The sequence below is a fragment of the Giraffa tippelskirchi genome, chromosome 5 (genome assembly GCF_054371585.1).
Source record: "Giraffa tippelskirchi isolate mGirTip1 chromosome 5, T2T-mGirTip1v1.2.pri, whole genome shotgun sequence".
NCBI lineage: Eukaryota > Metazoa > Chordata > Mammalia > Artiodactyla > Giraffidae > Giraffa > Giraffa tippelskirchi.
The window spans coordinates 128,891,139-128,916,440 of NC_137279.1; the positions used below are offsets into that span (position 1 = coordinate 128,891,139).

Consider the following 25,302-nt stretch of genomic DNA (forward strand, 5'->3'; position numbering starts at 1 on the left):
GCTATCCAAAAGTCTACAAGCAATAAATGCTGGAGAGGGTGTGGAGAAAAGGGAACCCTCTTACACTGTTGGTGGGAATGCAAACTAGTACAGCCACTATGGAGAACAGTGTGGAGATTCCTTAAAAAACTGGGAATAGAACTGCCATATGACCCAGCAATCCCACTGCTGGGCATATACACCGAGGAAACCAGAATTGAAAGAGACGCGTGTACCCCAATGTTCATCGCAGCACTGTTTACAATAGCCAGGACATGGAAGCAACCTAGATGTCCATCAGCAGATGAATGGATAAGGAAGCTGTGGTACATATACACAATGGAATATTACTCAGCCATTAAAAAAAATACATTTGAACCGGTTCTACTGAGATGGATGAAACTGGAGCCCATTATACAGAGTGAAGTAAGCCAGAAAGAAAAACAACAATACAGTATACTAATGCATATATATGGAATCTGAAAGATGGTAACGATAACCCTATATGCGGGACAGAATGAGAGACACAGATGCATGGAACAATTTTATGGACTCTGAGGGAGAAGGTGAGGGTGGGTCGTTCTGGGAGAATGGCATTGAGACATGTGTATTGTCATATGTGAAACAGAGCACCATTCCATGTTCGATGCATGTGACAAGGGCTCGGGGCCGGGGCAGTGGGATGATCCAGAGGGATGGGAGGGGGAGGGAGGTGGGTGGGGGTTCGGGAAGGGGAACACATGTAAACCCATGGCTGATTCTTGTCAATGTATGGCAAAAACTATTACAATATTGTAAAGTAATTAGCCCCCAAGTAAAATAAATAAATTTATAAAAAAAAAAAAAAAAAAAAAAAAAAAGGAGATTCAGTTAGGGAAGATAAAGAATGTTCAAGAGGGCCTATAGCACAAGTTATGAGAAAATTATCAGAAAACAAGATTTGAAAGGCAAAAACAAGTAAGTACCAGCTAACTTCGTGTCTACATGACTAAAGATTTTAACAGAAGCCAAAAGGGCCGTAACTGGAAAGGTTTTTAGTTGTCAAGGGCTCAAAAGTACCAAAGGCTAGAGAAAGATGGGTAGATCTAATTAACTGTAGGGCTTAGGGAATAATGAAAGAGAATTCAAGGTGAATGACAAAAGGAAACAGTGTTTACTGCTACAACCTTAAGCTGGATTGCATAATGTGAAATATGCAATACACCTAAGATGTGCACAGTTTTGTTTCTTCAATTAAATTACTATTTTCATGGGTCACTGATCCTTGAAATCCCTACACTAAATCCAAAGTGAGAGAAGGCAAATAGTATTAATACATAAAAGAACTAGCAAAGCTTTTAGTGTTTTGGACCACATGTGTGCTTCTATTAAAATAAAATTACTTTTATACGAAATAATCATACAAAGTTTTGATGGTAGCTTTAAAATTTCATTTTCCATACTATTTTTTGTTCCTTGTTGTATATTTTGGAGAAGATGTGGCAAGAGTTTGATACAAAAAGAAGTAGGACCTAACGTGCATCCTCAGTAAGCAGCTGCTCATTAAGATAATATTTCCAGTCACTGGCTTAGAAAGCAAGATTCTGAGATTACTTCTAAGCCTTGGGCCTCTGACTTGTCAACCAAAAAAGTTACTTCCCCTTTAGTGTAATGAATTGCAGAAGTACAGTTAAACAGTTATCTATGAGGGTTTATTAGCAGGCATAGGATATGGTGGGTGAGCAGAGATACTTTTTTTTTTTTTGCCAGTGAGCAAAATATTTACAAATTTCATAAAATGGAAAGAACTTTCTAAAAAATTAATAAGATCTGTTTCACAAATTACCAATTCAACTGGAACACTGAATAGTAAAAATGACAAAAGATTTGTTCTTATGGTTGATAAAAAATTTATGTCAGGGCATTCAAGTAAAGTTATTTTCTGTGTTCTGATTTAATGAATCATGTGAGTTGTATCTCGTTGGGCGACACAGATGCTGGCTCAGTGAAGCCTACTCTAATGCCTCCCAGCACAGCCTTCCTTGGGACAGTGAAGCCAGAATAATATGTCAGACTGAAGTAATATCAAAGAAAGAAAAGTAGGGCTGGAGATGCTATGAGGTTGGCTCATAACAATTCTTGACCTGTGAGTGTCCAGTAAGTATTCAATGTCCTATGGGCTTCAATGACCTAACAAGCACCAAGTAATAACAGTAATGCAGTAATGAATGGTCTTCAAAAGAAGACTTTTGCAATTCAAGCTGAAAAACACTACACTTACTAGATGGTTTTAACTCTACTGAAAGACAGCCTTAGAAACCACTAGTGATTTCTTAAAAGGTGAATGAGTAGTAAATGTTTTATATATGCTTGTGTAGTATCTACTTTAGTTCCTTTAAATCTGTTTGACTTTACATTAATTTTGAAAACAAAACTTTTCTGATGATATTAATAACAAGAATGCTGATGAAAAAATAGCATTAGCTATGTTGGTAAAAATACAGATATAAAATAATGAGGCCATTTAACATTAATAAAATAAATGCACTGTTAAAAATGAAATTAATGGACTAGCCTATGTATATCCACATGGAGGTGTTTTTTTCATTCAAGTGATTACAAATAATATTTGAGGAAAAAAATGCCCTGAGAAGAAAAGATAGTAAAACATATAAAGAGAATGACAACAGCTTATCAAAATACAGCATATCACTTTACATGGAAGTTATTCTATCATAAGGAAAATTGGTGCAAAATAAAGGTATATTTTCCAAAGAAGTTTAGAAAACTAATGAATTAACTGTTTTTTCCTAGTCAAATTCTTCATATTTAGTATTTAGAATTAAAAATCTGAAAGAGTACTTACATTGACAGCAACACCAAAGCAATTAAGGTCCACTCTGCAGGTTTATGTATAATATTTCTATTTGTTAATCTGAAAGACAGGTAAAATTTACCAGAAGATTGTTACAGTTAAATACATAAACTTTCTATTTTTAGATAAACTCAGTTTTATGATATCACGTGTTAAAGGACACTTTTTTAATCCTTGTTATATTTGACGGAAAAGAGTCAACAGTATAATAATGTGGCTTGATATTCAGAAGGAAGTGTTCTAGCCTCACATTTATATATTTATAACAATACCACTGTTAGACAAGATGGGGATATAGGAACAATATGGGGAACTAAACTGAATGGTTTATTAAAACACAGGAACACATACAGGCCTCCCTGTAACCGTATCTTTTGTTTTTCCCTAATCAAATGTTTTATTAAAACTGATAAGGTAAGCCATTTCTGATTTTAATTCAGGTTTTGCTAGGTTGGCAGTAGGCAATTAAAGAATGTCATAATCCATAATTTTCAGAAGTCCGAGTTGACTTGATAGATTTTAAGACTAGATATCTTTTTTCAAAAAAGTTTTAAAAAATCAGAAGTAAAATCTATCACTTAGCAGTTGATGACAATAAAATACATTGTAGTCATCTTATTTCTCAGAAAACATTTAGAAGGATCACTCTAAATAAAAAATGATATAAGCTGATAAAAAGCAGCCAAAAATATCTGATAAAGGATTTTTGTCCAAAATATCAAAGAAATCTTAAAACTTAACAATGAGAAAACAAAATGCCCAATTAAAAAATGGGTCCAAGACCTCAAGAGACACTTCATTAACAAATCTGTACAGGGACTTCCCTGGTGGCACAGTGAAATGAGAATCTGCCTGCCAATGCAGGGGACACGGGTTTGATCCTTGGTCTGAGAAGATTCCATATGCTGTGGGGCAACTAAGCCCATGTGCCCCAACTACTGAGCCTGCGCTCTAAACCCGAGAGCCACAACTACTGAGTCCTTGTGCTGCAACTTCTGAAGCCCGTGTGACTAGAGCCTGTGCTCCCTCCATAAGACCCAGCACAGCCAAAAATAGCTAATAAAATTTATATATATATATATATATATATATATATGAAGATAGATGTGGGTTGGGGGTGGGAGGGAAGCTCAAGAGGGAGGGGAAACATGTTTACTTATGGCTGATTCATGCTGTTATACAGCAGAAACCAACACAACATTGTAAAGCAATTATCCTCTAATTAAAAATAAATTAAAAAAAAAAAGGATGGCAAATAAGCATATGAAAAGATGCTCCACATCATATGTCATCAGGGAGGTGGAAATTAAGACAATGAGATACACTACACTTTTAGAATTGCCAAAATCGTGATAATCAACAAAATCAAATGCTGACAAGGATGTCAAGTAAGAACTCTCATTTATTGCTGGTGGAAAAAAAATGGCACAGCAACTTTGGATGACAGTTTGGTATTTCTTGAAAACTAAACATACTCCCACCATACAATCCAGCAATCACACTCCTTGGTATCTCTTTACCCAAAGGAGTTGAAAACTTAATGTCTACACAAAAATCTGCACACGGATGTCTACAGCAGCTTTATTTATATAACTGTGAAAACTGGGAGGCAACCAAGATATCTTTCAGTAGGTAAACAGATAAATAAACTGTGGTACATCCAGACCCTAGAATATTATTCAGCCCTAAAAAGAAATGAGCTATGAAGACATGGAGATATTTCAAATGCATATTATTTAAGTGAAAAAAGCCAGTCTGAAAAGGCTACAAACTATATGATTCCAAGTATACGACATTCTAGAGAAAAGTAAAATAATGGAGTTATTAGTAAAAGGGGAGTTGTGCCAGGAACTGTGGGGCAAGAGAGGATAGATGAATAGGTAGAACACGGAGGATGTTTAGGTCAGTGCAAATACCCTATGATACTATAATAGTGGACAGATGTCATTCAATATTTGTCCAAACCCATAGAATGCACAACACCAAGAATGAACCATGGACTCTGATAATGATGTCATTAATATAGACGCATCAGTTGTAGCAAATGTATGACTCTGGTGGCAGATGGTTTTAATGGGCAAGGCCACACATGTGGGGGCAGGGGACGTAAGTAAATGCACCCTTCTCTCAATTTTGCTATGAACCTGAAACTGATCTTAAATAAAGTCTTTGGAGACGAAAAAAAAAAAACAAACAGCCAATAAATAAACTAACTTGATCAGGCAATTTACAGAGGAGGAAAGCTGAACGGCCAGTAGACATTTGAAAAGGAGCTCAATCTCATCATTAAGCTGAGAAATTAATATAAAAACAGTAATTTACTCCATTACTTTGGCAAAAATAAAAGATTAACAATACTAAGGGTTTTTGAGGACACAAAGAAATTTTACTTTTAAACATGCTGTTGATGTGAGTAATCACTTTAGCAGTACCTAATAAAACTGAAAATGAATAACTTCTAAATATAAACTTTAAACTCTTGCTATGCATAAGGAAATGTACATGAAGATATTTGATGTGACACTGCTTATAACAGAAACATAATAAATTGTGGCATTTTTATAGAATATTAAACAGCTGTTAAAATGAAGGAACTTACACATTTTGCTCATCATAATTTGAATGAAACACAGCAAGTATGGAATGACATTACACAAATCAAGAACAGATACTCATATTTATGGACATAAATATATGTACTAAAAGTATAAAAATGAAGACTGGAAAGATACATATGAAATTCAGAGTACTGATTGCTTCTGGGGAGCAAAGGAGAATGGACTGGGGAAGAGGACAAAGAGAACTTCATGTCTTAGGTCTTTGGAACTGGTGATTCCATCTGTCTGAAAAGTGTTCTTACATCACTTTTGCAGCAAGGTCTACTTGGACCACACCATTAGCAAGTGTAACTCTCTGCACCTCCCAGCCCCACACTCTTAGCTTCCCTTTCTGTTATATATTTTACTTTATCCTCGTACCACTTCTCACCTTCTAACATATAATTATTGTTTATTATCTGTTTTACCTTGACTGAGGGCAGGAATATTTGTGTTCTTCATATATTTACTCCAAATGCCCAGAACAAATGCCTGACAGAAGAGGTTCAACTAATTTTTTGAATGAATTAACCTATATTTATTTTATTAAAAATATATGCCAATCAAACCTTATAAAATATTAAAATCTATTAATTTTGAGTGAATAAGCATATCTTTGTTATATTAACTCAATTTTTCCCCATAATTAAAATGTCTACAAAAAGTCTAGTTGATATAAAAAGCAAGTACAGGGACTCCCTTGGTGGTCCACAGGGTAACACTCCGTGCTCCCAATGGAGGAGGCTAGATTCGATCCCTGGTCAGGGAACTAGATCCCACATGATGCAATTAAAGATTCCACATGCTGAAACTAAAAAAAAAAAAAAAATTCCACACACAGCAACTAAGACCTGGCTCAGCCAAATAAGTAAATGTTAAAGGGGAAAAAAAAACCAAGAATAGTGGTTGAAGAGTCTGACAGATATGGTTTCAATATTCAGATCTGTTTTACCTTGGACATATTCAGTGACTGTAAAACTTTTTTTTAAATTTAGTAAATTGGGGACAATAGTACTATCTACCTCATAGGGTTCTTGTGAGGACTAAAGGTACAAAAGACATCCATGTTGCCAAATCCAAGGGACATTTCTCAGTTCTCACCTTAATCTACAAGAAGCATTTGACACGGCTGATCACTCCTTTCTCCTTAGGAGACACTCTTCATCTGGTTTCTGCTTGCCTGATTCCCCTTCCTCTCCCTGGCATGCCTTCAGAGACCTTTTAATTTTGGATCACCCCAGGGCCTCTGCTCTTGGGTCACTCCTCACCTCTATATACGCCCATTCCCTTGGTGGTGTCATCCAATCTCACAGTTTTAAATATTAGGTAACTACCTGCTTACAACTGTCAAATTTATTATCTCTAGCCTAGACCTCTTCCTTGAATTCCAGACTTGGACTAATGATCTGCCTTCATTTCCACTTGAATGTCTAACAGGCATCTCAAAATTTTAGTATAGCCAAAACTGAGCTCCTTATCTCCTCTCCAACTGGGTTCTCTTGCAGGTATCTCCACCTAAGTAAATGGCTACCCAGTCCTTCAGAATCCATCGTTGCTCCGGCCCCAAATTTTGACTCTCTTCATATCCCATGTCAAAATCAGTCATCAAATTCTGATGGTTCTATTTTCAAAATTAAATCTGATCACTTCTTATTACTTCCACTGTTTTCACCTTAACATCATGTCTTGCCTAGATTACAGAAAGAGCATCCTAAATAGTCTTCCTGCCTCTGACCATCTACTATTAATTCTCAAGTCAGCAGCCAGAGTGATACTGCCAAAATATGTCAGATCATATCAGCTTTCTATTCAGAACCCACAAACTGCTCTCCATATCACTTGGAGTAAAAGTCAAAGAACAACCATGGTTCCAAGGATTATATAACTATACTACAGCCAATTCCTGCCCTTTACTTCTCTAAACATATCTCTTTGTATTGTTGCCTCGCTCATTTCTCCAGCCTCACCAGCATCCTTAATATTCTGTGAATATACCTGGCCTCAGGGCATTTCTACTTGTTGTTCCCTGATATATTTTCACCAATAGCAACATGGCTTGTTCCCTTAACAATCTTGAGGTCTTTATACAAATAGAATCTGCTTAATGAGGTCTTCCCTGACCAGTCTATATAAAATCACAACTTCCTCCCTTCTTAGTACCATCCCCTCTTTCCCTGCTTCTACGGAGAAAAGGAGGCGATGGAACTGGGAAAAGGGTGTATCACCACATAATAACAACACACATATTGTCTTTAAAATTTTACATATCCTCCCTATTAACATAGTTCCATGAGAGAAGGAATTTTATTTTGTTCACTGTTTTACCTGTAGCAACTAAAACAGAATCCAGCACATAACCAAAAAAGGCCAAAGAAGGATAAGCAAAGAAGGATAAAATAACATGGCAAAAGCAATTAATAGAATTTCCTTTTCTGTAATACTCAAATCTCTCAAAGCTAAGACAAATTTTAGATTTCATGAATTTATTTACTGAGTCAACAAAAAAATCTACTGGATGCCTGCTCTAAACTGTTTCAGGCACTGAGGAACAAGGTCTTTGCTTTCACATCAAAGCACTTTAAGTAGCAGAACAGCAAAATTTTACCTGCTATCACATTTTTCCCTTTTGCAGAACCAAAATAATTTTAAGCACAAATGCTAAACAAACACTATTTTGAGTGATAATTCAAAAATTAAAACAGTAATATTTGAAAGGAAACATTTTAAAACCATAGTTTCAAAATATAATTGGGAATTCAATAGATTTAGAAAAAAATACCTTCAGTCACCACTGATGAAATTTAAAAAGGACTCGTGTCAAAATATAATTTTAGTTCATATCATATTTAGAAAATATCTTGCTTCAACACTGACGACAGTTAATCATTACCAAGTAACTTCTGATGGAACCACTATGAGAGGTAAAGCAATGTAACATTCCAGGTAAATGCTTATGAAGCAGTTCAGTGGAAAGGACAGCTCTATTCACTGGGGAAAGATTCTTCAAAAAGGTGAAAAAGCTGCTTTATGTTTAGTTCTAACATGCTCTCAACTCTGGCTGCACGTTAGAAGCAGCTGGGGGGTTTTTGAAAAATACTAATGTCTGGGCTCAACCCTAACCAAATGAAACTCAATCTCTATAGAGGTGAAGCCAGGCATCTGTCGTTGTTAAAAGCTCCCCAAGTAATTCTGATGCACAACTGGCTCAAGAATCATTGTTCTACAAGTTCCAATTATTGATTGCCATTTCAAAGAGAAAGATATGGTTATTTATGTCAACTCTTTCCCACCACCAGTACTGATTGAAAAGATCTCCCAACACTAGTCACTGTCATTTATATGCTGTTTCCTCAGAGACTTCACCTAGAAGCCTTGGCCTAAATCACATACCTGTTAAAACTGTCCTGCCAGAATCTGAAGACCCCAAAATGCATTATCTTACAAGAGATCTCTCTGTATTATAAGTAACTGACATTTTACTGAAAAGAGCAAACTCAATTTAAGCAAAAAATCTTGACATGCAGGTACTAAAAAGTAAATATTTGGAAAAACTAACTTAACAACAAGGTTTTGTAACATCCCCTCCACCAAAACAGACTTCCCTGGTGGCTCAGACAGTAAAGAATCCACCTGCAATGTGGGAGACCTGGGTTTCAATCCCTGGATTGGGAAGTTCCCCTTGAGGAGGGCATGGCAACCCATTCCAGTATTCTTGCCTGGAGAATCCCATGGACAGAAGAGCCTGGCAGGCTACAGTCCATGGGGTTGCAAAGAGTCGGAGACAACTGAGTGACTAAGCACACACCATCAAAACAGAGTTTTTTGGCTTATTTCCCTGAAACTTTTTAAAAATTACAATTGAAATTTATTTCAAACATATATAAAAATAGAACATAAAATCAACTCCCATATAGTCATCACAACTGAGAATTATCAAATCCTGGTCAATCACATTTCATCTATACAACCTAATATTCAACATCCCCTAACTTTGATAATTATGAAGCAAATCCCACATATCATATTGTTTCATCTCAGTTCAGTTCAGTTGGTCAGTTGTGTCCGATTCTTTGCAACCTCATGAACCGCAGCACACCAGGCCTCCCTGTCCATCACCAACTCCCTGAGTCCACCCAAACCCATGTCCATTGAGTCGATGATGCCATCCAGCCATCTCATCCTCTGTCGTCCCCTTCTCCTCCTGCCCTCAATCTTTCCCAGCATCAGGGTCTTTTCCAAGGAGTCAGCTCTTCGCATGAGGTGGCCAAAGTATTGGGAGTTTCAGCTTCAACATCAGTCCTTCCAATGAACACTCAGGACTGATCTCCTTTAGGATGGACTGGTTGGATCTCCTTGCAGTCCAAGGGACTCTCAAGAGTCTTCTCCAACACCACAGTTCAAAAGCATCAATTCTTCGACACTCAGCTTTCCTCACATCCATACATGACCACTGGAAAAACCATAGCCTTGACTAGATGGACCTTTGTTGGCAAAGTAATGTCTCTGCTTTTTAATATGCCATCTAGGTTGGTCATAACTTTCTTTCCAAGGAGCAAGGGTCTTTTAATTTCATGGCTGCAGTCACCATCTGCAGTGATTTTGGAGCCCAGAAAAATAAAGTCAGCCACTGTTTCCACTGTTTCTCCATCTATCTGCCATCAGATGCCATAATCTTCGTTTTCTGAATGTTGAGCTTTAAGCCAGCTTTTTCACTCTCCACTTTCACTTTCATCAAGAGGCTCTTTAGTTCTTCTTCACTTTCTGCCATAAGAGTGGTGTCATCTGCATATCTGAGGTTACTGACATTTCTCCCAGCAATGTTGATTCCAGCTTGTGCTTCCTCTAGCACAGCGTTTCTCATGATGTACTCTGCATATAAGTTAAATAAGTAGGGTGACAATATACAGCCTTGACGTACTCCTTTTCCTATTTGGAATTAGTCTGTTGTTCCATGTCCAGTTCTAACTGTTGCTTCCTGACCTGCATACAGGTTTCTCAAGAGGCAGGTCAGGTGGTCTGGTATTCCCATCTCTTTCAGAATTTTCCACAGTTTGTTGTCATCCACACAGTCAAAGGCTTTGGCATAGTCAATAAAGCAGAGGTAGATGTTTTTCTGGAACTCTCTTGCTTTTTTGATGATCCAGCGGATGTTGGCAATTTGATCTCTGGTTCCTCTGCCTTTTCTAAAACCAGCTTGAACATCTGGAAGTTCATGGTTCACGTATTGCTGAAGCCTGGCTTGGAGAATTTTAAGGATTACTTTACTAGCGTGTGAGATGAGTGCAACTGTGCGGCAGTTTGAGCATTCTTTGGCATTGCCTTTCTTTGGGACTGGAATGAAAACTGACCTTTTCCAGTCCTGTGGCCACTGCTGAGTTTTCCAGATTTGCTGGCATATTGAGTGCAGCACTTTCACAGCGTCATTTTTGAGGATTTGAAATAGCTCAACTGGAATTCCATCACCTCCACTAGCTTTGTTCAGAGTGATGCTTCCTAAGGCCCACTTGACTTCACATTCCAGGATGTCTGGCTCTACGTGAGTGATCACACCATCGTGATTATCTGGGTCGTGAAGAACTTTTTTGTACAATTCTTCTGTGTATTTTTTGCCACCTCTTCTAAACATCTCCTGCTTCTGTTAGGTCCACACCATTTCTGTCCTTTATTGAGCCCATCTTTGCATGAAATGTTCCCTTGGTATCTCTAATTTGCCCTTGGTATCTCTAATTTGCTTGAAAATATCTCTAGTCTTTCCCATTCTATTGTTTTCCTCTATTTCTTTGCACTGATCACTGAGGAAGGCTTTCTTATCTCTCCTTGCTATTCATTGGAACTCTGCATTCAAATGGGTGTTATCTTTCCTTTTCTCCTTTGTTTTTCGCTTCCCGTCTTTTCACAGCTATTTGTAAGGCCTCCTCAGACAGCCATTTTGCTTTTTTGCATTTCTTTTTCTTGGGGATGGTCTTGATTCCTGTCTCCTGTCCAATGTGACAAACCTCCATCCATAGTTCATCAGGTATTCTGTCTATCAGATCTAGTCCTTATTTTAATTTAGTGTAAACAATGCACAAAGTACCCTGAAAAGATTTACATAGTAAGAATGACAGAAAAAGGTGATAACAGTTTATAAATATAAAAGGAAAATGACATGTGAGTTTCCTCATTTCTACAATCTGTTGGTTACCTCTTACTAGACTAAGGAACACTGTACCTCTTGTCTTGGCTAGCTTAGATGTCATAGAGGTTTAGTTTCACAGGTAACAACCATTTCAAGTAGAGTTCTTACCTGGGTCTAGAGAGGTAATAAATGAAATTACTTAAAAAAAAAAAAAAAACTTTAATCCTGATAAATCTTTAATACTGATAATTACCAAGACAACCAACAGTAAATTCTTAAAAATTTCTTTCCAGCTTTCCTGAGGTATAATTGACATATAATAATTATATATATTTAAGGTACACAACTTGATGCTTTGATATATGTATACACTGTGAAATGACAACCATAATCAAGCGAATTAACATTTCCATCACATACAGTTACCATTTTCTTTTTTTGGTGGTAAGACCACATAAGATCTCTTCTTGACTTAGATTTGGGGTCTAAACCCAACTACTAGTTGTCTAATTTGAAATTACTTAATCTGTCATCTCTCACCTGTAAAATGAGGGTAATACCATTATTTTTTGGAAATTAGATAACATGTGTAAAGTGCTAAACACAGTCCAGCACAGAGTAGTTACTACAGTGAGTCCATGTACTGACAGGAACTAAATGTTATTATCAGGGCTGCTTCAAAACACCAAAATAACAAATAGCCTGGACAGTGAGTAGTTTCCAACCTGAAATACCTAAATTCCTTGGGCATATGAAAGTAATAATGTGGCAATCTTGAGTTGTAGCCAAGCATTTCTTTTCAAGGGGTTTCAAGTAAGTTCTGAGACCCTCAGAATAGCTTTTTTAAAAAAAGAAAACATGCAATTAGACAGAAAAATAGCACTAGAAAATACAGTCAGAATAAACTGAATCACTTCTTCATTTATTCTAAGTGAGTGGGGTTAAAAATGAAGTACAAAGTTCCTATCTATAGTTCAAGGTCAAAGGTTTTATTCTTATATCTTTTCTAATGTGTCTTAACCAGTTTGCTCAGAATGGTAATTAAATACTGTCTGCAAGAAACTGACTGCCAAGTCCTTTAAAAAATCAATGAAACAGAGCAACACCTGGTCTTCATCTTCCTTCAGTTAAGCTATCTTAATATATTTACTTCCTTAATAAAGCCTGAACAAATCCTAAACTTCGGTGCAACCACATTGTGCATTCAAACTTTATCATCACTATAGACAGTTGAAAACACTTTTTTTTTCTTCTTTTGGATGTATGGTTTTGTGATAGGTATATGACACAGACTCACTCTCTTAATGAAAAAGGAATGCAGAGAAGTTTCATTTATTTTCATTAAACAGGAATGGAGAGAAGTTTGGCTTTGGTCTTGATATTTCACCCAAATCCTCCTTTTAGCAAAGCAGTTAGTCAGTATTCCAAAGGTCTAGCCCAAACTGAGCATCATTTCTGGCATTTATAAACCTGTGTGTGATCACTGATCTTGGGATTGCATGGGTGTAACAATCTCAATAATTAGATCATGTCATTCTGATTTGTTATTCCCTGAATATTCACTTTCAAATATAAACATTCTAGACTCCAGGAGAATGTCTTAAGATAACTTATAATTGTCTTAACTCTATGAAGGCTGAAGATTTAATCATAAAGTGTTACAAATGATCGTTTTCAATAGTTGAAGAATTTTTGAGATACACCTAAACTTTGAATCCTAGTTCCTATTAAATAATTTATTGGAAAACATTTTTCTGAATGTATTAACTGTCAGTCTATTTTGCTAAATAACTGAAAAATTTTACAAATTGTTTATATATAACATTAAGTTTTCACAAGCAACATAATTACTACAGCATTCTACTCTTCTGCTGACTGATAAAACGAGCATATAAGAACATTTCACTCCATTTCAACCAGTTTGGCCACCTGATGCGAAGAGCTGACTCATTTGAAAAGACCCTGATGCTGGGAAAGATTGAGGGCAGGAGGAGAAGGGGACGACAGAGGATGAGATGGTTGGATGGCATCACTGACTCAATGGACATGGGTTTGGGTAGACTCTGGCAGTTGGTGATGGTTAGGGAGGCCTGGCGTGCTGCAGTTCATGGAGTCGCAAAGAGTCGAATATGACTGAGCAACTGAACTGAAATGAACATGTCAATACTACTATTGTTAGCAATAAACTATAGTAATAGTTAATTTTTTGGATGAAATGATTCTTCTACTCTAGAAGTTTATCCTATCTTGGCGCTGTCTGGCTTTAGTCACAGATGAAAACTAATTGAATTTTTGGTCATTGGCACTGGGTCAAAATGTACATCTGGTATACACCTCTACTTATAATGTATGTAGTGCCTTATCTCTATTGCTTCTTAGTAGAGAATCTCGTCTTAGCCTGGTGGAGTATTTCTACCTTGACAGTTGTAGAAAAATCCCAACTGTTCTACTTCATAAATGATATTCTCTAGTCTTCCTTTTCCTGTCTTTATCACTCAAAGTCTGTTCTACACTATTCAAAACTAAATCATCCACTGTTCTGTACTGTTCTCTGTGCTCACCTTGTCTTCTCACAGGAGTTCTTCCTCGAGGGTGGGCATTAGGCTTCTTCTATATTGTCCATAGTGCTGAACAATACAGAAGTGCCGGTCATTTAATATATATTTACTAGTTCAGTAAAATCTAACATATTACTGATATTATAAGATATTACTAGTTCAGTAATATCCAAGATGAGACCTTTGTGTCTCATATATCATTCTCTTTAATTTTAGATTATTCCATAAATAAACTATCCAAAGCTACACATATCAAAGTTTAAGCAAATAAGGGGCTGCATTTAACAAAAGATATAAGTGGGGGGGGGGAGGGACAAACTGGGAGACTGGGAATTCCATAAACATTAAGATAACAGTAAGGACCCACTGTATAGCACAGGGAGCTCTACTCAGTACTCCACAATGGCCCATATGGGAAAAGACTCTAAAAAAGAATGGGTATATGTATAACTGATTCACTTTGTTGTACACCTAAAACTAACACAACCTTGTAAATCAACCATATTTCAATAAAAATTTAAAAACAAAACAAACAAAAACCCCAAAAGATATAAATAATGTTGTTTAGTGGAAGAGAAAACAGTATATCAAGATTTAAGACAATGAAGGTAAATCATTTACTTTCTTTATGCCTTAGTCTACTATGGATTTTGAAAAGCAATTACATAAAGTCAAAAGAACTGAGAAGGAAAATCATAGTATTAATACTAACCTGAAAGTCTGGACAAGATTTTTAAGTGGTGTGTAAATATCTCCTAATGTAATCTGAAGAGGTCCCAAAAGTCCAGGCAATCTGAAAATTAAAATAACATTTCTTTAAAAAAATAAATTTCTATTAAAATATAATTATGTAGATACATTTTAAAAATATAATTATATAGATATATTTTGGAGGTTCTTGCCTAAGTTTGGATATTTCATAGGTAGGTAACCATGACACTGAGGTGGAGACAGTTAAGCTAGGTTTAACTGGTGAGAAGTCATAGAGAAATATTTCAAAGTAACTCCACACTCTATTTTGTAGTCTATGCTACAGAGAGAGGCATTGAAATGAAAAAATATTTTGGGTGCTATCTATATTCTTGTCTCTTTCTTACCTTTTCACTTTCAAATATTAAATAAATGGAAAGAACACAGGCCAGAGGAACTGCCCTCTAAATGGAGCATTATGGGAATGTGGATTTAATATTTCTTATTAAATCCTTATGGTAAGGTAAAAACTGGTACATTTCTAGAGAGCAATTTGACAATATATACTAACATTTTAAATGCAGACACTGTTTGACCCAACAGTTTTAAACAATACTATACAAAATTTATCCTAAAAAAATAATCAAACATAAAAAAGAAGGTTACTGGAGAAGTATTTCAGTAGTGAAAAACTGGCAACAAATGTCTGTCGGTAGATGGTTACATAAATTATGATGTAACCATAAAATAATAAAACTTTTAAAATAATATAAATCTATATATTTTAATGTGAAAGATATTCATGATAAATGTTAAGTGGAAAATGCACATGAAGTTGTCTCATTTTTTATAAAAACATACATATTATAATGCAATTGTATATCACACATAGTATATATCAAACATGTCCTTTTCTCTAGGTTTAGACTATAGCAGATGGAACCAAAGGGAATGAATATACACACATCATATATATCACATATATGTCAGGGATGAACATCAAAATATTAATAGTGATTACTGTGATTACAGTGATTTTCACTTCCTTAATTATATCATTTTGCACAGCCTAGCAGTTCATGAGGTCGCAAAGAGTCGGACACGAATGAGTGACTGAACTGAACCCTTCTGGAATAAGCATGTATTACTTAAAAAAAAAAATTATATAAGTTTAAAACATGTTCCAAAATAGAGAAACAATAATAACCCCTCATTTCTATTCCCAGATTTAGCCTCCCAATATTTTGTTCCATTTGCTTCATTTTTCCTTTTTTTTTTTTGCGGTATCTTCAAGGAAACCATGTCAATTGACCCCTAAATTACTCTTTATGTATCTCTAAATACAAGTGCATTTTTGTATAAACCATAATAAAATCATCACATTTAACCCATAATAGTTCCTTAATATCATCTAATATCCAGTGCATAGTTCACTTTCTTTGATTCTCTAAAATAAATTTTTTGTATAATTGGTTTGTTCCAATCAGAAGCCAGAAAAGGTCTTACTTTTATAATAAGTGTTAACTTTCATAATGAGAAAAATAATTAACTGCTTTCATAAACAATGAAACAAAAAAAAATCCCTATGTCACTATTATTTTGTTTTCAGTATTCTTTGTGCTTCTCCTTTAAGTTATTCTACCTCTTCTCAGATTTAGTTGTCACCCTAATATTAATAACTTGGTATTCTAGCAAGGTTCCTTTTGGGATCTTCTGTTGCAGCTAAAACCCATAAGGAACAGAATTCTTTCAGTGACATGGCTGTGTGGTCTTAAATTTAAAAGTGGGTACTTTCATTAGCTAAAAAGTCTAGAAAACTATTTTCACATAAATCTCTACCTACTAATTACATGCTAGCATAGTTAATCTATCCCAACTTTCAAAACCTATGTAACTAAAATGAAGGCTTGATACCTCTTATCCTAAGTCAGACAGTTGGTAACTTATAGTTATATAAATTTTAACAGAAACAAATGTGCAAGTATGAAGAACAGAAAAAAGGCAAAACAGATTATATATGAAGAGTCTTAAAACATAACAAGCATTCAATAAATGTTAAATTTAAACACTTATTTAAAATGTAAACTTTAGAAAAGTAAGCTGTTCAAATACTATGGCTTCTAGAAAAGGCTCTTTAATTTTTGAACTACTACAAAATTAAGACTTCGCCATGTGCACAACACCTTAAGTAATGCATGAAAAAACTGTTCTGTCTTTTCTGCTGAAGAAAAAAAATGCAAGTTGAAAAGTTCAAGACATCCGCCACAACTCGGGAAAAAGATTTTCAAGCTCCTTTTGAAAGAGAAACCAAGATTGCAATTTTCAAATGTCATTTATGACTGGGCTAATTACAAGAACAACAATTTCCACTACGGGAAGCTCAAAATTAAAGTGCAAAACTCAAGCTTCTGAGTGTGAAATGGTTCTCTGAATAGGCATATACACCGAGTAAGTCAATAAACCGTTAAACCTTTATAAAATCTAATTCACTTGTGAAACTGATGACACATTTACCACAAATCAGTATTTAAATGGGCCCAGCTCTGATATTTTTTTCCTTGACTTCACTGGATTATTGAATGGAAGTGAGGTAGTTTGGTTTTCTATTCCCATAATCTCAATTTTCATCTTTACTATGTGTCTTTGCCTTCAGCACAAAACAATTTCAATATGCTTTGGTAGAACACCTTAAAAATACAAGTTCCCATGTAAACTTTACATATTATTTTTCAAAATTAAAAAATCAAGGATTACACCTATAAGTTATAAACCCAAAAATATCAAATTTATTTTTAGATATTATAAAAGTGGAATGATAATTACATACTTACACTTTATTCAATTTTTCAAGTACGATGCGTTTTCTGATCTGGTTCTGAGAACTTGAATCTATCAGTGGAAAGGTGGGATCATGCTGAATCACATTTTTAAACAAAGCAAAATAAAATAATAAATTTATATTCTTTCTTTCATAATAACACATTAAAACACAAAAGTTTATACCTATGATATGGTAGAATAAAAATCAGACTTAAGAAGGAGAAGATTTAAATTTGAGTATCCACTCAGTCAGCAGGCTGGTCTGTACTTGCTTGAATCATCTGCCCTCTTGAGAGCCTTTTCTCATCTGTATAATAGGGATACTAACACCTTCTTTATTAAATGTTGAAAATGTATAGAAAAAGACTTTATAAAATCCTAAATGTCATATAAATGTAGGAGATTAAAGGATTAAAATTATCAAATACTATGAATATATTTTGGGAAATTCCACTTCTAGAAATGGCAGACAAGACAATTCAAACCACTCTTCTTGCTGAGAACTGAAAAAGCTGGGAAAAAACCCACATTTGTTTGAAAGCATCAGAGAGCTAATAAAACAGTAAAGAATTATGGTCTGAGATTTTGGAGAAAGTAATTCCAGAGAAGGCACTGACTAATTCTAGAAGAGGCAATTTAGATATTGAGAACCTAAGCATCAGAGTTTGGGGCATGCCAAAAAGGAAGAGGTACTGTCAACCTTCCCCAAACTTGAGACCAGTAAGAATGAACAGGAAACAGACTCGCTGCTACAGGGACTGAAGCCCAGCTTCAAATCACCTTAATCACTGACTGGATTCAAGTGGTTTGGGACGGCTGCAAATCTGCCAGAAGCAAACACAAATCTGTTCTAGAGGAAGATAACATCAGCCTGGGTTTCAAGTTATCTCTGTAATTTTTTATTATATGATGTTTGCCACATAAAATAGGACAATATGATCATAATCTGAAACACGAGTTCATAAAATCAACCCCTAAGGAAATCCATGTAATGAAACTATCAGCCTTATTTAGAATAACTATGCCAAATATATTAAAAAAAATGACAAGATGGAAAATTATAGCAGAGAATGGGATACTATATAAAAGAAATGAAACCCCTAGTAACTGAAAAATGTAGTACTTAAAATAACTCAGTGGATAGATTTAATAACATAGTAGAAAGGACTGAAGAGAGAATATTCATTTGGAAAATATCCAGAATGAAACATAGTCACATATCTCTCCCTACCAGGTGTAATGCAAAGCGCAGGAGAATATAAAAGACAGAAAGAAGATACAGTGAAAAAGACTAACATATCTGCAATTGGAGTACCAGATAGAGAGGAAAAGGAAAATGAGACAGAAACAATACCTGAAGAGGTAATACCTGAGAATATTCCAAAACTAATGAAAGAAATCATCACAGATTTAAGTATGTAACAGCCAAAATAATAAATACAAATATAATCACATCTAGGCAAAGCAATCGAAAACTGATGGTAACCAAGGGGACAAAAAGAAACAGAATCTTAAAAGTAGTTAAAGGAAGAAAGTATTTTCAAATAAGAGAAATAAATAGAGGCCAAAAGACAATGAATATGTATTTTTAGTGGGCTGAAAGAAAATAACTGCTAATTTAGAATTTAATGTCCAGGGAAATATCTTTCAAAAGTGAAAGTAAAATAATTTCCTGATAAATAAAACTGGGAAGATTCATCATTAGCAAACTGGCACTAATGAAAAAAAAAGGATATTCTTCAGGTCCACGGTGAATGATCCCGGAAGAAAGAATAGAGATGAAGAAGACATGAAGAACAGTAAAAGAGTAATTAATTGGGCAAATCCAACTGAACATTGATTATAAACAATCTTGTAGGATTTAAAAATATAGAGAGAATAAAAGTGTACAACAGTAAGAGCACGTTAAGTCGAGTGGGTAAATGTAAGTTTCTAAGGTACTAATTGTCCAGGAAGCAAAGAATTAACTTATATTAAATTTCAGTAAGACACAGATTCAAGTTTTAATCTTTAGGGAAACTAATTAATGATTAATTAAAGAACGTATAAAAACAAGCTAACAGAGGACAAAAAAATGGAATAATGATACTGGATCCAAAGAAAGAAAGGAGAGAAAGAACAAAGAACAGATGGGACATGCAGAAAGCAACAAGTGAGATGGCAGATTTAAACCTAAATATATCAATTATGACATTAAATGTAAATAGACTAAATTCTTCACACAAAGGACATAGATTATCAGCCTAGGCTATTTTTTTTTTTTTTAAAGATAGTCCTTGAAAATACTAATGAAAGAATGCTAGTGTCAAAGTATATCTTGTAAGACCAAATTAAATAATGTAGAGAAAAATTACTCCATATGCTAAGAGGTTCGATTTACCAAGAAGACATAACAATCTCACATTTACACCTAAGAACAGGGTCTCAAAATATTAAAATTCAAAAACTAAAGGGAAAAATAAAATAATCAATTTATAATTATGGTGAGAAATCTTGACCAACCTTTCCCATCTTTCTCAGTAACTTATGGAATAAGCAAACAAACAAGAAAGAAAAGAAAAATCAACAGTGTTTCTCAAACTGTAATGTGCAAACATTTCCCCAGAGAGAAATAAGAAATCTGATACTCCCCACCATAAACAAGAATCAATTCCAGATAAATTACAGACCTAAATGTTCAAGGAAACACAACAAAGCTTCTAGAAGATGAAACAACCCAAGCTAAGTAAAGATTTCTTAAAGAAGTCACTAAAGGGAACAATTAATAAACTAGGTTCAAGACACGGCTAATAAAAGTGAAAAGGAAAATCTCAGTGGAAAATATTTGTAATACACAGAAATGGGTTTGAATTCTGCACACAGAATTCCTACAAATCAACAAGAACTCCGTCCCCAGCACCCCATATTCCAACAGATGAATGGAAAAAAGGACTAGAACAGGTACTTCACAAACTATCCAAATGGCCAATAAGCAGATGAAACAGTGCTCAACTCAATCATCAGAGAAATGTACTATAACCTAAAAGCAATCCCATCAGAATGGTGAAAAGGAACAATATCAAGTATTGGTGAGAATGCAGAATCATGGAAACTCTCATAGAGTGACAGCAGAAAATACAATGCAGAACCATTTTGGAAAACTGTTTGGCATTAACTAGTATAGTTGCATATATGTATACATTATGACCAGAAATTCTAGTCCTAGATATATACCCAACAGAAATGCATACACATTAAGAGAGATATATACAAGAAAAGTTCATAATAACATAGTTCTTAATAGCCCCAAACTGGAAACAGCCTAAATACTCATTAACATTAATAAATTGTGGTATATTTATATAATGGAATACAATGCAGCAATAAAACTATGAATTACAACTATATGCAACACAAACATTCATAATTTTTTTTTTTGGCTACACCGTGTGGCTTGTGGGATCTTAGTTCCTCAACCAGGGATCAAATGCTGGCCCTTGCAGTGAAAGCGCCAAGTCCCAACCACTGGACTGTCAGGGAATTTCCAAGGGCTTCCCAGGTGGTGCTAGTGGTAGAGAACCCGCCTGCTAAGACGGGAGACATAAGAAATGCAGGTTCAATCCCTAGGTCGGGAAGATCCCTAGAGAAGGGCATGGCAAACCAATCCATTGTTCTTGCCTGGAGAATCCCATGCACAGAGGAGCCTGGCAGGTTACAGTCCATGGGGCTGCAAAGAGTCACACATGACTGAAGTGATTTAGTACATATAGCACAATGTTGCATGAAATAAATTATGTACAGAGTGAATCTATTTATATATAGCTCAAAACTGGGAAAACTATGCTATTATAACAGTCATTAACTCTGGAAAGAGGTAATGATTCGTAGGAGACATACTGGAGCTTCTGGTTTACTCAGATTTTGTAGCCTGGGTAGTGATTACACTGGTATATTCACTTATGATAATGCAATGAGATGTACACTTAACAATTTGTGTTACACTTCAGTGAAAGAGGTTTAAAAACAGAAGCAGTCAAACTTAGGGATTAATTTTTCCTTCTTAAGGCTTATAAGCATAAAAATGATATAGGCATAAAAGGCTATACAGGTGAATGACAGAGATCAATGTTTCTCCAAGCTTCATATAAAATTTATGGATGCTGTCTAATAATACAAGTATACTGTTGGGGTAGGTAACATTCTGTAGAAATATAAGAAATTTCTAAATTTTTTACTATATTACTTTTACCCTCTTTTTAAATCTCCAATGTGTCCTTTAATTTAGAGCCATATTTACATAGAAATCTTTAGTAACAAACTTCTGTGCTAAAAACAGTGTTATCACCTATTTGTCTTCATGCCAAATTACTTCATTTCCCAAACTACATATCAACCAAAATAGGATAATGGAAATATTTAAAGAACCCCATTAAATCTCAGTGGCATACATCACTTTCTACATATAACTACTTCCATATAACTGAGTACCAATTATATATCAGGTACTGTGATAAATGCTTTATATTCATTACTTTTAAAACTCATATCACTTGAGCAAGGGAAGCCATTTATAATCCCATTTACAGATAAGCAATTAGACTCAAGAAACTAAGTTTTCATACAGCTAGTAAATGACAGAGCAGATAATCAAATTTAGGTTTACCCAAATGTGCTCTTTCCATTTTCTTCTATGTCCTCTATTTTCCCAATATGTCTCCTTTACTAAGTCATTTTCATTCATATTTTAAGTCAGCATGCTTTCCAAATATTAACCAAATATTTCACTATTCAATTAGCAAATTTACTCCCATAAATGTTCATAGTCCCACTGGAAATAAAACACAGAGATACACAACCTATGTAGAAATCTGAAAGCATATACACCGACAAAGAAAAAAAGTCTTTTCAGAGTCTAGTCTATGAAAACTAGGTTTTAAAGAAAACGTTGTCCCACAATGCTAGGCTATTTCTACATTAGCGTAAAAAGGTTAAATACTTATGAAAATTTTCTAGGACAAACTTATTTCGAAAATAATAACGCTAATATTGGGCTCCCCTGATAGCTCAGTCGGTAAAGAATCCACCTTCAATGCAGGAGACCCCGGTTCGATTTCTGGGTTGGAAGATCCGCTGGAGAAGGGATAGGCTACCCACTCCAGTATTCTTGGGCTTCCCTTGTGGCTCAGCTGGTAAAGAATCCGCCTGCAATGCAGGATCCCTGGGTTGGGAAGATCCCCTGGAGAAGGGAAAGGCTGCTGCTGCTGCTAAGTCGCTTCAGTTGTGTCCGACTCTGTGCGACCCCAGAGACGGCAGCCCACCAGGCTCCCCTGTCCCTGGGATTCTCCAGGCAAGAACACTGGAGTGGGTTGCCATTTCCTTCTCCAATGCACGAAAGTGAAAAGTGAAGTCGCTACCCACTCCAGTATTCTGGCCTGGAGAATTCCATGGACTGTATAGTCCATGGGGTCACAGAGAGTCGGACACGACTGAGCGACTTTCACTTTCAACTTTCAATGTCAATACTAGAGATGGCATTTTAAACCAAATGATTAAGGGAATCTTCTTCCTTAAATTCTTTCAGTACTCTTCCTCCTGCTCCAAGATTTACTGTGGTGATTGTTCCATATATTAGCAGTATGGAAAAATCATCATCATTAAGGGACTTCCCTTGTGGTTCAGTGGCTAGGACTCCACACTCCCAATTCAGTGGGGCTGGGTTTGATCCCTGGTAGGGGACCTAGATCCCATATGCTGCAACTATGAGTTTGCATGCCACCAACTAATAAAAAAAGATAACCTGCACACAACAAAGACTGAAGATCCCACATGCCGCAGCTAAGACCTGGTGCAGCCAAATAAATCAATATTAAAAAAAATAATTGTCATTAAGACATACCTCTTCTGAGTCTTGTGATTTGGTGGTTTCTTCTTTCAAAATATATCGTCCTCTATAAAACTCCCTGATCCTTAAATTTAATGTTTCAGTTTCCTTTTTCAAGGTCTCATAACTTGGCAGTGGTTTAATGGCTGTATCTGAGGCTCTAAATGGTAAAGACTCATCCAAGCTGTTCAATTCCTGCAAGGCAGGAGAATGACTATCTGGGTCACAGTTCGTATCATCTTCATCAAGTTCTTCTTTAACCAGAGGGGTTGAGGAGGGTTTTAGACATACAGATGCATAATTCTGGCCATACAAAAACCTCAAAGTTTCTTCTGTCTTCCATTCAATCAAAGTCTCCTTCAGGGCTTTAAGTAAGTTTGCCTTTGCAATTTCAGGGCACACCTGCAATGAACTGGAAGCTGACCCAGAAACTTGGTTTGATTTGGCAAATTTCCTCTTAAAATGCTCAGCACTTTTCTTACTTATGCCTACAAGAGTTACTTTTGAACTACTGTATTTAATATCAGAAATTTCTGAAGCTTCTAATTTTTCTTGCAGAGAACTATTTGAAGAAATCTGTGTATTTACATTCTGTAAAGGAAGTTCACAAGCAGTAGCTTTCTCCTGATTATCTAATCTGCAATTGCCTAACTGCTCAATGACATCTACTACTGTTTGCTCTTTGCTTTCATGTTGAGAGTTAACTTTCTGACCAGCTTTCTTTTTCATTATGCTTTTTTTGTGTAGCTGTGGCCTTATACTTGTTGCATTTGGTCTGTTTCCTGGTAGAATGGAGGAAACAAAGTCTTGCTCATTATCACTGCTACTATCACTATGAGTGCTGGAAGAACTAGATTCATAATGCTTCTCAAAATGGCCAGGACTGTCAATATCTGATGTTTTAATGGCTTTGCTGCATAACTGTATTTCTTCTCCAGAAGGACCACTGTTGAGAGAAAGAAATAAAAACTGTAACACAAAAACAAAGTGTCCCAGAGAATTTATACTTTGTAACTTTCAAGATAAAAATTTTATTCCCTAGGCAAGGCTTTATTTATAGGCTAATATTTACCTAGGCCTATATACACACACACACATTTCAGGAAAGCTGTAATTCTGTCATTTTTCTACATGATATTTGATATAGTTCTTTTTCCATCCTCTTCCCTTATCTTTCCTCCTTAATTATTTTAAAAGTATTGTAAGAGTTGAGCAAAAAGAAGAAAAACAGAACAAAAAATCAAACCATACCCACACAAACAAAATCCCACAAACCAACACTCAATAATTCCATCCTACTGAATTATTTTTGCTCACTCCATTTCTATAATGAATCCATGTCTCTTTTCTTTTTTTTTTTTAAGGTTTCTTTTGATAACTTCATTACTGGTTTCTCAAAAAAAAAACACGAAACTATAGGAACTCTGTTTAGATTTTTAATATTTAAAATAAGATGTTTAAGCATTTTCCGATTCTGGCTGATAGTTATGTAGGAAATTGCATTAAATGAAAAATATAAGGAAGTCATAGCAAAAGGAAAAGTTGGCAAATCAACATTAATCAATGTAAGATTCTTGAAAGTCCAGAATTAAGACACAAGGATAATAATTAAAGACAACAGCTTTCCCTTTGACTATGTTACATTAATTTTCAGATTAGGTTTCTAAAAGATTAAAAAATATGAAAGAGTAAAGGCCAAGAGAAGCGCTGTCTATACAAACTTGCGATAGATGAGGGGAGGAGATCAATTACCCTTAAGCAAATGCACAAATCAGAACTTTAAAAGGTCAGGATGGGAAGGATTCTGGGTCAAGAAGTACTGGGAG

The 25,302-nt window shown here is 35.4% G+C and overlaps 1 protein-coding gene across 8 annotated transcripts in view; it reads right to left on the reverse strand.

Annotated features, from left to right (window-relative positions):
• Positions 1–25,302, reverse strand: part of RPAP2 (RNA polymerase II associated protein 2) — a 121,572-nt gene that overhangs the window by 62,254 nt on the left and 34,016 nt on the right. For all 8 annotated transcript variants that reach the window (XR_014052591.1, XR_014052590.1, XR_014052593.1 and 5 more), the window contains exons 8-11: positions 23,492–24,422; positions 17,628–17,710; positions 14,819–14,899; positions 2,825–2,893 (exon numbers count right to left, since the gene is read on the reverse strand). Coding sequence is in view for 2 of the 8 variants with exons in the window: in XM_081486379.1 (XP_081342505.1) it covers positions 2,825–2,893; positions 14,819–14,899; positions 17,628–17,710; positions 23,492–24,422 (1,164 nt within the window). In the remaining 6 variants the exon portion in view is untranslated. The remainder of the gene's footprint in view (positions 1–2,824; positions 2,894–14,818; positions 14,900–17,627; positions 17,711–23,491; positions 24,423–25,302) is intronic.